We start from the raw sequence: 17,578 nt of genomic DNA on the forward strand, positions 1-17,578 counted from the left end.
CACATGCACAGAAATGCGCATGCGCAAATCCCGACCATTTGGGCTGCGACCGAATTCGAATCACAATGAATGTTCCTGAATTGGCCCCTGAGTTAGGGCAGAGACAGACAGGGGAGAAAGAGACAGACAGAGGGTGTGAGAGAGCAGGGGGAAAAGAGAGACAGGACAAAGACAGTGTCATGTCTGAGGAGCAGCGGTGTAGCTAGGTGCCATGGTGCCCGGAGCAAGGGCATATTTCGCGCCCCCCCCCGGTAATGAATTGGGGGCGTGGCTAACATGTGTTGGCATGTTACATTTGAAAAGAAAAAACTTAAAAAAATCTAAATGGATAAAAGGGTCCATTCTTTACTGTAACGGAATCTGCTGCGCTATATAAGACGCTGTAATGGAATCTGCTGCGCTATATAAGACACTGTAACGGAATCTGCTGCGCTATATAAGACACTGTAACGGAATCTGCTGCACTATATAAGACACTGTAACTGAATCTGCTGCGCTATATACGACGCTGTAACAGAATCTGCTGCGCTATATAAGACACTGTAACGGAATCTGCTGCGCTATATAAGACACTGTAATGGAATCTGCTGCGCTATATAAGACACTGTAATGGAATCTGCTGCGCTATATAAGTAACTGTAACGGAATCTGCTGCGCTATATAAGACACTGTAATGGAATCTGCTGCGCTATATAAGACACTGTAATGGAATCTGCTGCGCTATATAAGACGCTGTAATGGAATCTGCTGCGCTATATAAGACACTGTAACGGAATCTGCTGCGCTATATAAGACACTGTAATGGAATCTGCTGCGCTATATAAGACGCTGTAATGGAATCTGCTGCGCTATATAAGACGCTGTAATGGAATCTGCTGCGCTATATAAGACACTGTAACGGAATCTGCTGCGCTATATAAGACGCTGTAATGGAATCTGCTGCGCTATATAAGACACTGTAACGGAATCTGCTGCGCTATATAAGACACTGTAACGGAATCTGCTGCACTATATAAGACACTGTAACTGAATCTGCTGCGCTATATACGACGCTGTAACAGAATCTGCTGCGCTATATAAGACACTGTAACGGAATCTGCTGCGCTATATAAGACACTGTAATGGAATCTGCTGCGCTATATAAGACACTGTAATGGAATCTGCTGCGCTATATAAGTAACTGTAACGGAATCTGCTGCGCTATATAAGACACTGTAATGGAATCTGCTGCGCTATATAAGACACTGTAATGGAATCTGCTGCGCTATATAAGACGCTGTAATGGAATCTGCTGCGCTATATAAGACACTGTAACGGAATCTGCTGCGCTATATAAGACACTGTAATGGAATCTGCTGCGCTATATAAGACGCTGTAATGGAATCTGCTGCGCTATATAAGACGCTGTAATGGAATCTGCTGCGCTATATAAGACACTGTAACGGAATCTGCTGCGCTATATAAGACACTGTAACGGAATCTGCTGCGCTATATACGACGCTGTAACGGAATCTGCTGCGCTATATAAGACGCTGTAACGGAATCTGCTGCGCTATATAAGACGCTGTAACGGAATCTGCTGCGCTATATAAGACGCTGTAACGGAATCTGCTGCGCTATATAAGACGCTGTAATGGAATCTGCTGCGATATATAAGACGCTGTAACGGAATCTGCTGCGCTATATAAGACACTGTAACGGAATCTGCTGTGCTATATAAGACAATGTAACGGAATCGGCTGCGCTATATAAGACAATGTAATGCAATCTGCTGCGCTATATAAGACGCTGTAACGGAATCTGCTGCGCTATATAAGACGCTGTAACGGAATCTGCTGCGATATATAAGACGCTGTAACGGAATCTGCTGCGCTATATAAGACACTGTAACGGAATCTGCTGTGCTATATAAGACAATGTAACGGAATCGGCTGCGCTATATAAGACAATGTAATGCAATCTGCTGCGCTATATAAGATGCTGTAACTGAATCTGCTATGATCCGGCCCAGGGGGGGTTACATTGGGCACTGAGCAGGGCTTACAGCGGGCACTGAGCAGGGGTTACATCGGGTACTGAGCAGGGCTTACAGCGGGCACTGAGCAGGGCTTACAGCGGGCACTGAGCAGGGCTTACAGCGGGCACTGAGCAGATGTTACAGCGGGCACTGAGCAGGGGTTACACTGGGCACTGAGCAGGGCTTACAGGGGGCACTGAGCAGGGCTTACAGCGGACACTGAGCAGATGTTACAGCGGGCACTGAGCAGGGCTTACACGGGGCACTGAGCAGGGCTTACAGGGGGCACTGAGCAGGGCTTACAGGGGGCACTGAGCAGGGCTTACAGGGGGCACTGAGCAGGGCTTACAGGGGGCACTGAGCAGGCTTTACAGGGGGCACTGAGCAGGCTTTACAGGGGGCACTGAGCAGGGCTTACAGGGGGCACTGAGCAGGGGTTACAGTGGGCACTGAGCAGGTGTTACAGGAGGGGGGGGGTGTTGTGCTGCCGGTGACACTCACCAGCTGGAGCTCCGTGCAGATCTCTCAGCGCTTTGCGCTGTTACAGCCCGGGACCCAGAAGCACATGAAAACTACCCAGACGCTGCCTTCTCCCTCCTGATCAGTGCTGCGGCGTCCGTCTGAGCTCACTGAAGGGGTCTTTAGGCGACGGCGCCGCTGTTCTCCTCGGGAGCTTCCTCCAGCACTGTCGGTGGCGTGCGGAAGCTGCTGGAGGGCGCAGCGTGTATACATGGTGTGCCGCAGGCTGCCGTGTCATTCCGCGGGCGGACGGGCATTGGGGGGGCTGCAAACCGGGTGAGCTGAGCAGGGCAGGAGGCACGCGCCGGCGAACGCTTTGCGGAGGGGGGGGCGGGCCAGCGGCGCCATTCGGCCAATCGGCGCCCGGAGCCTGAGCTCCAGTGGCTCCGCCCTCCCTACGCCTCTGCTGAGGAGGCACACCTGTGGTAGCAGAGGTCGAAGTTGACACATCAGTGGTAGCAGAGGTCTATGTTGGCACACCGATGGTAACAGGAGTCGATAGTGGAACACCAATGGTAACAGGAGTCGATGCTGGAACACCAATGGTAACAGGTGTTGGTGCTGGAACACCGATGGTAACAGAAGTCTATGTATAAACACTGATGGTAACAGGAGTCAATGCTAGGACATCGATGGAATCAGGCAGCACAGCTGGATGAAAACTGGTGCAGGTCTTTCTAAGTGGTGCGGCGTCTCAGGCGCAGGAACCTAAAAAAACACAGAACCAACAACAAGAGTAGAGGCATCCAACTCTGGGTTAGACAACTGAAGCACAGACAGGAACTTATACCTGCTGGGAAGAAGGAATTGGCTAGACCAGTGGTTCTCAATCTCAAGTACCCCCAACAGTGAATGTTTTGCAGGTCTCCACACAGAATCACAGGTGAAATGATTAGCTCCACCTGTGATCTTTTAAAATTTGTTAGTAAATAATGAGTGCACCTGTGCACCTGCCAGGTGACCTGGAAAATGTGCACTGTTGGGGGTACTTGAGGACTGAGGTTGAGAACCACTGGTCCAAACAATAAAAAGGATACTGTGTGCAGTGGATTGGCTGTGGGAAACAATGGAATTAACCCAAACATGGCTGCACCCATGTTTGGGTCTGGTGGGAAATGCTGTTCGAAAACAGCACGCTGAGGCCTACAGCAATTGCGGTGGCTCTGATGGCCAGGGAGGACAGGGCACACCATACTGTACAACAGAACAGAGGGGATATCCTGAGAAGCCCCTATGCTAGTAGCACTGGAGTGACTGTGGAAAGTCAATGTAGGTGCTGTTCGGCGAATAGCACACAAACAGCACATATGGAATCCATGCTTGGAGTGCAGGGACAGTCTGAGCATGCACTTGGATGGTAAGTAAGTGTTCTCAGTTACCAGGATCATGATGGACAGAGTGAGATAGCACAGAGACAAACATTGGAGAAAGAGATATAGACAGAGGGTGAGAGAGTACATAAAGAGACAGAGGCAAAGCTGCCATCAGAAATTGTGCGGCCCGGGACTGACAAATAGGCAGGCTCCCCCTAACCTTTCTTAAACACCTGGAATGCCTGGTGGGACCTGTGTCTGCAGCACAGACCATACTATTCAAATTCTAGATTGCTTCAAGGGAAAACTTTGTTTATGACAAATTATAATTGATAGACACCAGTCCTGGGCCCCCTTTTTGTCTCCCATCCTCACTCTCCTCTCTTGACTTTGCCACTTACTTTACATCCAAAATTTACTCCACATATCAGTACATTACATCCCACAAGACCATCAGCTACCAACCACGTCCTCTCCATCACAATCCCTCCTCCTCCCCCTTACCAACTTATTCATCCTTCTCCCATGTATCTGGTGAGGAAGGCATGACCCTCATCCATTCATCCCCCCTCACCACCTCCCCATCTGACCCTATCCCCTCCCACCTCCTCAATCTTTCCTTCTCATCAGGCATTGCCCCCTCTGCCTTCAAGGATGTTCTTGTCTCTTCTATACTTAAAAAAACATATCCTTGATCCAAACTCTCTCTCTCCAACTACTGGCCCATTTCTCTCCTCCCTTTTGCTTCCAAACTCCTTGAGCGTATTGTCTACAGCCGCCTTGCTGCCTTTCTTTCCTCCCACTCCCTGCTTGAACCACTCCAGTCTGGCTTCTGTCCTCTCCACTCCTCTGAAACTGCTCTCACAAAAGTCTGCAGTGATCTTCATGCTGACAAATCCTAAAGGCCACTACTCTCTGCTTATTTGTTTTTACCTTTCTGCTTTTGACACAATAGACCACCCATTCCTTTTTCAAAACCTTCACTCCCTTGGGCTGCGTGATACTGCTCTCTTCTTTCTACCTCACTGACCGCTCCTTCTCTGTGTCCTGTCATGACTCCACCTCCCCTGCACTTCCACTGACAGTAGGTATCCCCCAAGGCTCTGTTCTTGGTCCTCTCCTTCTCTCTCTCTATACATCCTCTCAAGGAGAGCTCATTCGCTCATTCAACTTCCAATATCAGCTCTAAATTGATGACACTCAAATCTACCTCTCCTCTCCTGACCTCTCCTCTGGTTTCCTCACTTATATTTCCAACTGTCTCTTTGCTATCTACTCTTGGTTGTCCCAGCTTTTTTTTAAATGTAACATGTCTAAAACTGAGCTGTCATCTTTCCACCCTCCCTACATCACCTCCCACTATTTCATTATCTATTGACAGAACAACTATCTCCTCTTGCCACCAAGTACGCTGCCTTGACATTATGCTTGACTCCTCCCTCTCCTTTAAACCACACACCCCCAAAGAGCACTGGCCCTAACAGATCGTTCAGCACACAGCCCTGGCACATTGCTGTACAGCGCTGTGTGCTGAGCAATCTTTGGCTTTGAAAAATCTCCCCATGTGTAGGCCCCTTTAGCAAACAATCTGAAAGCGAGTGCAAGGGATTCACCAGCCCCCGTGCTGGCACAGAAAAGAAGAGGGATTACGTGATGAAGAATTATTGTGGTACCCCTTACACATCTCTTATATATTTGGCTACATCTGTCACTCAAAGTGGGTGTCTGTGTCTATAACGCTCTGTTCCTGGACTTTCCTCTTAATGTGTGATTGCCTTCATCTGTGCTGAACACCTTTATGAGAAATTAACCTGTTTAAAACAGGTGATGGCAATCATACATTAAGGGGAAGTCTAGAAACAGAGCATTGTGTCCCTCCTGGAGAGGGTCATGTTGGGAGGTATGTGACAGAGAACCAGCCCAGTGAGCCCACAGACAGTGCCAGACACCCACTGCCTTCCCATGTTGCCCAGCACTGCTACTCCACAGCCACCAGGTGAGCGCCCCCCTCCCGCGATTTGCGGCAAACCCCCCCCCTCCCGCGATTTGCGGCAAAAATACCCGCTCCCCCGCGACCCCCCCTACTGCGATTCTCAGCAAAAACACCCCCGCGACCCCCCCTCCCGCGATTCGCTGCAAAAAGAACCCCCCCACGACCCCTCCCACAATTCGCGGCATAATCACCACCCCGTGACCCCCCCCTCCCGCGAATCGCGGCAAACCCTCCCCCGTGACACCCCCCCCCCCCCGATTTGCGGAAAAAACACCCCCCCCCCCCCCGCGACCTCCCTCCCGCGATTCGCGGCAAAAAGGACCCCCCGCGACCCCCCCTTGCACGATTGGCGGCACCCCCCCTGCGACCCCCCCCCCCCGCGATTCGCGGCACCCCCCCACCCGCAATTCGCAGCAGCCCCAGGATTAAATGGCACATGCAAAACACTGACATGGCTATGGTCGACAATGAAAAAGGTTGACATGAGTTTTTGAATTTTTATTTTAAATTTTTTTTATTTTTTCATATTCATTGTCATGTGTCGACATGGACACCAATGAAGTGGCACACTTATGTCAACATTTACATGTGTTGACCTTTCTGTGTTGATTTTTTCTTGTGGCGATTCGCGTCACACCCCCCGCAACCCCCCGTCCCGCGATTCGCGGCACCCCCGTGACCCCCCACCTCCCGCAATTCGCGCATCCCCCCACCGGAACCCCTGTGAACCCCGCCCTCCCGCGATTCGCGGCACCGACCCCCCCTCCCGCAATTCGCGGCACCCCCCCCCCCCCCGTGATTCGCGGCAGCTCCAGAATTAAATTGCACATGGAAAACACTGACATGGCTATGGTCGACAATGAAAAAGGTTGACATGAGTTTTTGAAGTTTTTTTGTCATTTTTTGAATATTTTCATATTCATTCTCATGTGTCGACATGGACACCAATGAAGTGCCACACTTATGTCAACATTTACATGTGTTGACCTTTCTGTGTTGATTTTTTTCTTGTGGCGATTCGCGTCACACCCCCCGCAACCCCCCCTCCGGCGATTCGCGGCACCCCGGCACCCCCCCACGACCCCCCCCCTCCCGCAATTCGCGGCAACCCCCCACCGGAACCCCCATGAACCCCGCTCTCCCGCGATTCGCGGCACCCACCCCCCGCAACCCCCCCCCTCCCGCAAATCGCGGCACCCCCCGCGATTCGCGGCAGCCCCAGGATTAAATGGCACATGCAAAACACTGGCACGGCTATGGTCGACAATGAAAAAGGTTGACATGAGTTTTTGAAGATTTATTTCATTTTTTGAATGTTTTCATATTCATTGTCATGTGTCAACATGGACACCAATGAAGTGGCAAAGTTATGTCAACATTTACATGTGTTGACCTTTCTGTGTTGATTTTTTTCTTGTGGCGATTCGCGTCACACCCCCCGCAACCCCCCCCTCCGGCGATTCGCGGCACCCCGGCACCCCCCCACGACCCCCCCCCTCCCGCAATTCGTGGCAACCCCCCACCGGAACCCCCATGAACCCCGCTCTCCCGCGATTCGCGGCACCCACCCCCCGCAACCCCCCCCCCCCTCCCGCAAATCGCGGCACCCCCCGCGATTCGCGGCAGCCCCAGGATTAAATGGCACATGCAAAACACTGGCACGGCTATGGTCGACAATGAAAAAGGTTGACATGAGTTTTTGAAGTTTTTTTTTTCATTTTTTGAATGTTTTCATATTCATTCTCATGTGTCGACATGGACACCAATGAAGTGCCACACTTATGTCAACATTTACATGTGTTGACCTTTCTGTGTTGATTTTTTCTTGTGGCGATTCGCGTCACACCCCCCCACCCCCCCGCAACCCCCACTCCCGCGATTCACGGCACACACACACCCCCCCCCGCGATTCTCGGCACCCCACCCCGTGACCCCCCCTCCCGTGATTCACGGCACATCCCCCGCGACCCCCCCTACCATGATTCGCCGCAACCCCCGCCCCCGTAACCCCCCTCCCGCGATTTGCGGCAACCCACCCCGCGACCCCCCTCCCGCGATTCTCTGCAATCCCTCCCCTCCCGCGATTCGCAGCATCCACCCCTCCACAACCCCCCCTCCTGCAATTCGCGGCACCCCCGCGACCCCCCCTCCTGCAATTCGCGGCACCCTCCGCGACCCCCCCTCCCGCGATTCGCGGACACCTAAGTTGCAATACAGGGCATCTTTCATACAATTCTAACCATATTTCTCATATACAAACGTTCACAAATTAAGGGGGCGCAGCCCCTTACGACGGTGTGAAGAGCGCCCGTAGGGCGCGATGAATCACCTAGTAAGTAAATATTGCTATGGCTTCCAGGAACTGAGCTCTACATCCATGTACAGTATGTGATATTTGCCATAGAAGTAGAACCCTAATTTTTGGTTTTAGATTAAGAACAGCACTAAAAAGTCAGAATACATTGTATTATAAACATTTTATGTGTCTGTTATACAGTAAGTACATGTTTGTTGTATGCAATATTTAATGAATTGTCTTCATGTTCAAAACAGAATCCCATGTGAAACCCTAAATCTATTTCACGGAACATTAAGTCACTGAAAAGTAATTTGCATGTTCTTCTCTTCAAGTGACTGATTTTGAAACATGCTGGTTTTACCTAGAAATGGAAACACTACAGTTACACACCACGTACCTGATCTTCCCCCTGTACAGATGTTTTTGTACGACAATAGATAGCAGATTCATCACCGTGGTGGACTTTCGGTGGTGGAACCAAAGTAGAAATTAAACGTAAGTAAATGTTTTCATGTACGTTTTCAGTGCCCTGACATGTTAATTCACCTGTGATTGTTTGTGTCAAGTGTGTATGTTTTATTGTTGGATTTTGTATTATTTCTATACAGACAAAAATGTGTGCCTTGCATAAAAGAAACTCACAGTATCTGAATGTGTATACTTTGTTTTAGATGATATTTCGATTCTGATGGATTTCCATTCATTGCTCATTTTAAATTTGTCTTCAAAAACTCAATACACATATATATGTAATAAAGAAGAAAAAAAGAAAAAAACACAGGGTTAAATTTAACAGGATTAGAGATTCAGAAAATGAGAGATTTGGTAAGAAATCTCCAGGGTTTTTTTAAAGCGGCAATCATTTACACTGCAAAATTAGTGCAGTGTAAATGATTGCTGCTTTAAAATTTCACCCACAGTGTTTCAAGAAAATAAAGAATATATCTGGCATTATAGGGTTATTTTAGTTTGCCTTGCATTTGTTTAGATATTTTGTAAGAAGTCGCACTATACCACTTTTTATTTTATTTTAAAAGTTAATTTAAAATTAATCGTAGTTAGGAAAACATTGACTAATAATGACTAATAATAATAAAATGTAAGAACATTATTATTATTATTATTAATAATTTATAATAATAATAATAATAATAATAATAACAATAATGATAATCTGTCCAAGTTTATTAAAAGAGAACATGACAAGTATGGTATATTACAAATAACTCTATAAGGCATAAGGAAAATACATCTACAGTAGGAGCCAGTTTCATCTTTGTTCCTTTGGCCATGGCTCACCATGGCTAGCCATGGCTATTCTATTGTTCTCAGCCGCAATACAATACATAGAACAATAGAGTAGGGGATTAGCAGAGTAATCTAATTACATAGATGGCAGTGGCTCCCACTGTATCTTTGCTTTTTTTATAAATACTGCAAGGTACAATGCTTTATTCAAATAGTATTTTGTCTAGTGCTTACAGGCAAGTAGGTATTATGGGCAATTTGTTTAGAAATAGAAACTCTCAGAACATGGTTTTCTTATTTCATGCACTTTACATGCTGCTTAGAACATCCCATTTACTGTTTATTTTTATATTAGCATTTAAAACATCTTAAATTGTTAATTAAAGGATTGTAGAGTAGCAAGAGACCATGGTACTTAGCTTACCTCAGTATAGGTTTTTGTACGGCGAGTATAGGGGAAGTAGGTACTGTGGTACACTTTCGGGCAGAAAACCACCTTAGAGATTAAAAGTAAGTACATCTTAATTCATATTCGTCTCTTTTATGTTATAATAATAATAATTTTATTTTATAGAACTTTTTCTCAATAGGACTCAAGGCGCTAATGTACATTACATGTGTACATGGCACTATAGCGACACGATACCATTACACAGATGTCCACCTTATGTTTGTTTTTTTCCATGTATAATTAATGCTTAGGAATCTACATACTAAGCCCTGGAGAGAGATTAAGTGGATGGAAAAAAGGTTAAAAAAAAAAAAAACAGCTCATAACTGTCATTTTTAAAACACTGCATGTAGCATGGCAGTTAGGAGCCAATTGGCAGGTATTGGTATTAGAAAAAAAACTATGGTAATTGTTGGTGAAAGGATTGTAGAGAAGTAAGAGACCATGGTACTTAGCTTACCTCAGTATAGGTTTTTGTACGGAGAGTGTAGGGGAAGTAGGTACTGTGGTTCACTTTTGGGCAGAAAACCACCTTAGAGATTAAAAGTAAGTACATTTTAATTCATATTCGTCTCTTTTATGTTATAATAATAATAATAATTAATTTTTATAGCACTCTTTCTCCAATAAGACTCAAGGCGCTAATGTGCATTACATGTGTACATGGCACTATAGCGATACGATACCATTACACAGTTGTCCATCTTATGTTTTTTTTTCAACATGCATAATTAATACTTAGGAATCTATGTGCTAAGCCCTGGGGAGGGAGATAAGGTAAAAAAAAACACAACTGTCATTTTTAAAACAATACATGTAACATGACATTTAGGAGCCATTAAAAATATGGTCAATTGTTGATGAAAGGATTGTAGAGTAGTAAGAGACCATGGTACTTAGCTTACCTCAGTATAGGTTTTTGTACGGCAAGTACAGGGGAAGTAGATACGGTGGTACACTTTCGGTCAGAAAACCACCTTAGAGATTAAAAGTAAGTACATATTCATTCATATTCGTCTCTTTTATGTTATAATAGTAATTTTATGTCCATCTTATGTTTGTTTTTCTCCATGTATAATTAATACTTAGGAATCTATGTACTAATCCTTGAAGAGAGATAAAGTCAACAGAGATAAAGTATAAAAAATCAAGCAACTCCTCACTGTAATTTTTCAAACAGCCAGTAACATGTTAGTTAGGAGCTGATTGGCTGGTACTTTGTCTCTCTCCACTTTATCTCTCTCTCCAAGACTTAGTGCATAGACCCTTTAGCAACATTTCGTTCAGATTTTATTTTACCATGGTACTTAGCTTACCTCGGTATAGGTTATTGTACGGCGAGTATAGGGGAAGTAGGTACGGTGGTACACTTTTGGAGAGAAAACCACCGTACAGATTAAACGTAAGTACATATTAATTCATAAGTGTCCCTTTTTGTTATAATAATAATTTTCCAATAGGGCTCTAGGCGTTTATGTACATTACATGCAGTGACATGATATCATTACACAGTTGTCTATGTTATCATATGGTCTTTCCATGTATAATTGATACTTAGGGATCTATGTACTAAGCCTGGGAGAGAGAGAGATACAGTAAAGTGGACGGAGACAGAGGACCAGCCAACCAGCTCCTAATTGACATTTTTGCAAACCTGGTCTGAACCTGGCAATTAGGAACCCATTGACTGGTACTTTATCTCTATGCACTTGATTTCTCTCCAAGCCTTAATACATTAACTCATTAGCAACATTTTAGATTTTATTTACTTCGGTATAGGTTATTGTACTGCCAGTATAGGGGAAGTACACTTTTGGAGAGAAAACCACTTTAGTGATTAAACGTAAGTACATATTAATTCATAATTGTTTCTTTTATGTTATATACATGCTATGCGACTATAGCGACATGATACCATTACCCGAATGTACATCTTGTTTTATGTTCTTTCCATGTATACTCGATAGTATTTGTTTTTAAGGTGGTACTTATGTAATACAAGTAAATCTATAAAAAAGAATATAAATATATTTTTTTCAATACTTCTGTCAAAGACTGTAGGGCGCAATGTTTTAGTTCATGATAGGTTTTTGTACAGCAATTATAAGAGAAGTGGTTTGGCCACAAAACCACCGTAGACATTAAACGTAAGTACATACTACTGTATTTCGGGAAAGTTTTTCTCAGTGTTTGCATTCTTTATGTGTACAGTTTTTTATATCAAGTACAAGATTTCATTCCAGATTTATCATAAATTGGCATTTGAGAAAGTTCTTTAAAATTCATTTATTGTAAGTTGCACCTCATACTGTTCTGATCTTAAAAATGAGTCGAAGAGACAATAGAAATATATATATATATTTTTTTATGATATTTACAATTTTACACGGTATTGTGTTAATATAAGTTAATACTGCGTTTAACTTAAAAATAAATGTAAGTATAACTGTCATGTTTATCATTTATATTTATAGTGCAAATTAACATTTTTATGTTGTAATAATACCATTAATTTTAAAACGTTTTAATGCCTAAATAGTTGTTTGCTTTCAGTTGTATTTATCCATTACATGAGTATTACATTAGCTGCCTTTATCATGTGTATGTATATATATATATATATATATAAATATATATATATATATATATATATATATATATATATATATATATATATCTGCAATACATTTTGCCAAATTAAAGAAAATAATAATACTTTGGTCAATAATATATTGTATTCACCAAGTAATGGGTTAGTATTTGTAAAGGGAAGTAACTGAGAAAAGGTACTGTGGTCCGGTTTGGGATATAATATAAATTGGACTTAAAGTAAGTAGGCATTATATTTATAATAAAAAAAATATTTTTTTTTAACAAACAACAAATATAGAACATGCAATAAATATGTATTTATTTGCTTAATGAAATTTCATTTTTTTTTTAAATCAACAGATCTAGCACAAACAATAAACTTGTTAATTACTGAATATTTGAAAATAAAAGATTATTGATTAAAAGCTTTGATCAAGTTAACTTTATTGTTTAGGATTGTAGGTTTCATAAAAAAAAATATATATATATATATATATATATATGTATATATAATGTACAATATGGAGTAGAACTCCTTAAGTAGATTAAGCTTGGTGCCCACCGATAACTCCCACGCAGGGGCCAAATAGACAGTCCTTAATGGTGGCACTCGATCAACATATTACTAAGACACCTGAGTATTATGTTGATTGAGTGCCACCATTAAGAACTTTATGTGTGTGTGTATATGTATATATATATATATAGGATAGTGAAGAAACAACAGCGGCACTCTGGGGATTTTTAGAAAAAATATATTTTCAGCAAATAAAGCTTCCTTGCTGAAAATATATTTTTTCTAAAAATCCCCAGAGTGCCGCTGTTGTTTCTTCACTATCCTGTACTTCTGTTCCTGAAGGCACCTGGGTTACCTGTACTGCTGGAGGAGTGCCAGGCCTACACCTCTACCTATATATATATATATATATATATATATATATATATATATATATATATACATATATATATCCATTTATGATAAAACAAACATATTTTTTAATTTATATTAATGATATTAATAAATAATTGTTAATTGTATAATTGTTTTTTTCTGCAAGAGATATCTTATATATATATTATAAATATGAACATTACTGAGATGAACTACACCATAAATTGCGGCTGAGACGTATTCATGAGGTGAATTGACATGCGTCATTGAAAAAGTGGAATCTTTTTAGAATATATTCCAACAGATAAGGGGATGAGCATAGTGTAAAGGATTCTTAAAATATTTATATGGCTACTATTAATAAATTAAAGGAAACTTAAGCATGTACTGTATATAGAGTACAAGTTGGTTTTTATGATCACACATAGTTTTATACACAAGGCAATGTACAGTAGCAAATCCCAGTCAAAGTCAAGAAAAGGCCAAATAGATTACCTTAGGTACAACTAGTCAAAACATTAGTTATACATAGGTATATTATAAAAAAAAAAAATTGTATCTATATTGATAGATAGATAGATAGATAGATAGATAGATAGATAGATAGATAGATAGATAGATAGATAGATAGATAGATAGATAGAGATTTACTATATATATATTTTTTTACATTTACTAAAATGTAAAAAAAAAATGAGCCTCATTCTAGTTCACTCCTTTTGGCAAATTCCTTCTTAGATGGACAAAACCATGTGCACTGCAGGTGGGGCACATAAACATGTGCAGATAGAATTAGATTTAGGTGGGGTTTTATTTCAAAGTGAGATCTATATTGCAGTGTAAAAATAAAGCAGTCAGTATTTTCCCTGCACAGAAAAAAAAAAAACTCACCCAAATGGAATTCTCTATGCACATTTTTACATCTGCCCCCCCCCCCCCCTGCATTGTACATGGTTTTGTCCACCTAAGAAGGAATTTGCCAGAAGGAGTGAACCAGAATAAGGCCCTAAGAGAGAGAGATAGATAGATAGATAGATAGATAGATAGATAGATAGATAGAGAGAGAGAGAGAGAGAGAGAGAGAGAGAGAGAAAGTGGACATAGATAAAGTACCAACCAGGCAGCCCCTAACTGTCATTTTTCAAACATAGCAGTAACATAGCACTTAGAAGCTCACTGGCTGGTACTTTATCACCTTCCGCTTTATCTTTCTGCCAGGCCTAGAACATAGACCCCCAAACCTAAAATGTGTGTTTTGGTCACTGGTAAAAAAAAAAATCCTTTAAATATATCCCTAGGAGTAATGTAAGGGTTGGAAGGATGGGGGGTGGGCGCAGCTCCAAAATATGCTTTTTTGCCATACCTGTTTTAAAATGAGGAAAACTAACCAGAACAACAACACCCTTAAAACAATTGATCTTGTAATTGAATTAATACTGCATTGGCAGTTTCCCTAATTTCCTTAATTCACAAAGGAAATTCATTTGTAATTATGGGTAATTAAAGTACATTATTTACGGATGGTTTAGAAATCTCATATGCCCCCAGATGACAAAACATTGAATTTGTATGTCTGTACTCAATCTCTTCCACCCTTTCTTTGCAGGAGGTGAACCCTCAAAACCTCATCCAACAATCTTCCCTCCGTCTGAAGAGGAGTTGAAAACAGGTACTGCAAGTATTACCTGCGTGGTTAATAACTACAACCCAGGAGGTGCCACGGTGGAATTTAAGGTGGACAACGTTGCCATAACCAGTGGGATAACAAAGAGCGAGGAGACCCGGGACAGTGCTGGCAACTACAGCAATAGTGTTACGCTGACGTTGACCGCTCAGGATTATGCGAAAAAAGAGTTGTATGAGTGTGTGGTCACACATTCTTCGCAATCAACACCGATAATAGCGTCTTTCAAGCGGTCGGAATGTTCTGCATAAGAAAGGGTCCAGCAAGTTCTAAAGACTTGTTTTTTTTCCCCCTTTATTTAAGTCTTTCTGTGCTTTATGATGATTTACAACTTACCACGTGTGTGGTGAACCCAACATTCTTGTTTTGTAAAGCTTCTTAGCACTTCAAATGGAAAAAAAGAAATACTTTATGCTTTTATCTATATGTCAGGAAAATAAATAAAAAAAATCTGCTTCACATATGTCTTTGTTTTTAATGAAAGGAGGGTTGATGGTAAAATGGAAGGGTTATTAATTTTGGGAAAATGTCAAGTTGGTAACACCAACATAAAAACAACATCACTATAAAAACACATTTGTTTTATAATTGGTAACATCTTATAAACAAGTAAAGTAAAGACGGGATCAGACCTTTGGTAATCCATTTTGTCCCTCTCTCACAAATGCTAACGTGGCACAGGCAATTTGTTTCTAAACCACATTAATACCGATGAATAGGGATGGCCATTGAACCATCGATGATTTAAAACATTGATGGTTTATGTCGAATACTTTTGCCATCAATGGTGGAAAACCAGATGGTTTCCCTCTAGCGATGGCACAGCAAAGCCAATGTTTTGTTTTTGTTGTTTTCTAGGTGCTGGGACACCGCATAGCTCTGCCCTAGACAACCCTGAAGCCCCACCCCCATGTTCTGATTGGCCCACAGGCCAATCGGTCAAAGAAAAAGGATGACCATCGATAGGTAAAACTATTGATGGTCATTCATCACTTAGTTTGTTACTGTCAATGGCTTTTGGCAATCATAAATGACGACTGCTCCGATGGCCATCCCTACTGTTGAAACTGTTGGGTGTCCCCCCTTAGAAGATAAAGAAAGACACAGTCCATTTTTTAGTTCAAAATGTATATGCAAGTTATTATTATCATTAGCCTTCATTTATATGGTGCCGTAAGGGTTCAGCAACGCCCAATTGCAGAGTACATAAACACATATAAAATCAATTATAGTACAACTGTGTGAAACATAAGGATATTTTTTTTAAAGGAACATGTTTAATGGGTATTAAATCAGAGAATAATATTTAATGGTGATATTTATTGATTTTATTCAGAAATAGCCTACAGCGTAACATTCTGTGGGGTAAATCTTATAGGGCATGAGATGCCAGAGGTGCAGGGGTTTGCACAAGAACAGCCATATATTACCCCAAATATTGCACAAGGAGAGCATCTTCTGGTTATTGCAGTACTTAGAGGTCTATGTACTAAGCCTTGCAGAGACTTAAAGTGGGCGGAGAATAAGTACCAGCCAATCAGCTTTTAATTGTTATTTTTCAAAACCAGCCTATAGCATGACATGTTAGCAGCTGGGTGGTTGGTACTTTATCTCCGTACACTCTATTTCTCTCGAAGGCTTTGTACATAGACCCAATAGTCATACTGTATCATGAACATTTGTTATTTATTTGTAGTCCTCCAAAAAATAAAATAGTAGATACTGTAGTAAATCCCGTGGTAGAGGCCATGGGCTCGATCGAGCAGTGTGGGCACACATTTTGCCAAGAGTGCCTGTATATTGGGTCTAGCCGATAACATTAGGTACAGAACCAATCTTACATACTGATAATAAAAACATTTGCTGTCTTTCCCATTGGATACGGTCATTAGGTCTACAGCATGACGGTCGACAAGCATTAGCTTGACACCCTTAGGTCCACATGCTGAAAGGTCGACATGGGTCTAGGTAGACAAGGTCATTAGGTCGACATGGCTTTAGGTTAACAGGTTATTAGGTCGACAAGGTCGACAGGTCATTAGCTCGACATGGCTTTAGGTAGACAGGTCATTAGGTCGACATGGCTTTAGGTTAACAGGTTATTAGGTCGACAGTCAAAAGGTCAACATGGGGTTTTTGACTATTTTTGGAGCCGACAAGTTCCGACAGGCAGTATTTCATGCCCTACCATCCACTAGGGCATGGAGGGAGAACAAAATAGTGTGCCAAGCGTAGCGAGGCCCAGTGCCTGAAGCATGGCGAGCACAGCGAGGGGACGCAGTGCTACGTTTCAGTGTCCATGTCAACTGTGTCGAAATTCTGGTAAAAAAAAATTAAAACCCCATGTTGACCTTTTGACTGTTGACCTAAACTCATGTTGAGTAAAGGGGAGTTTGTATGCAAGAGGCATACAGGAAAGACAAATGTGCCTTTTTGGGCGCACTCTTTATTCAATAATTTGATATGATTATTGCATTAGAACATAACTTTTATTGGCTTCTTATCTAAAAGATTTTGGAGCATTACTCATTTCTTTGTTAATCGATAAATTATCTTTGACCATCAATCAA

General features: G+C 42.2%; 1 gene segment (V, D, J or C); it reads left to right on the forward strand.

Annotated features, from left to right (window-relative positions):
* The window catches only part of LOC146005641 (Ig kappa chain V region Mem5-like), a 506,641-nt gene extending 491,174 nt beyond the window's left edge, over positions 1-15,467 (forward strand). The window contains 2 exon segments of the V gene segment in view: positions 10,351-10,386; positions 14,931-15,467. Coding sequence covers positions 10,351-10,386; positions 14,931-15,259 — 365 coding nt within the window.
* Positions 15,468-17,578: the final 2,111 nt, after the last annotated feature.

The sequence above is a fragment of the Crinia signifera genome, chromosome 1, assembly GCF_055691185.1.
Source record: "Crinia signifera chromosome 1, ASM5569118v1, whole genome shotgun sequence".
NCBI classification, from domain to species: domain Eukaryota; kingdom Metazoa; phylum Chordata; class Amphibia; order Anura; family Myobatrachidae; genus Crinia; species Crinia signifera.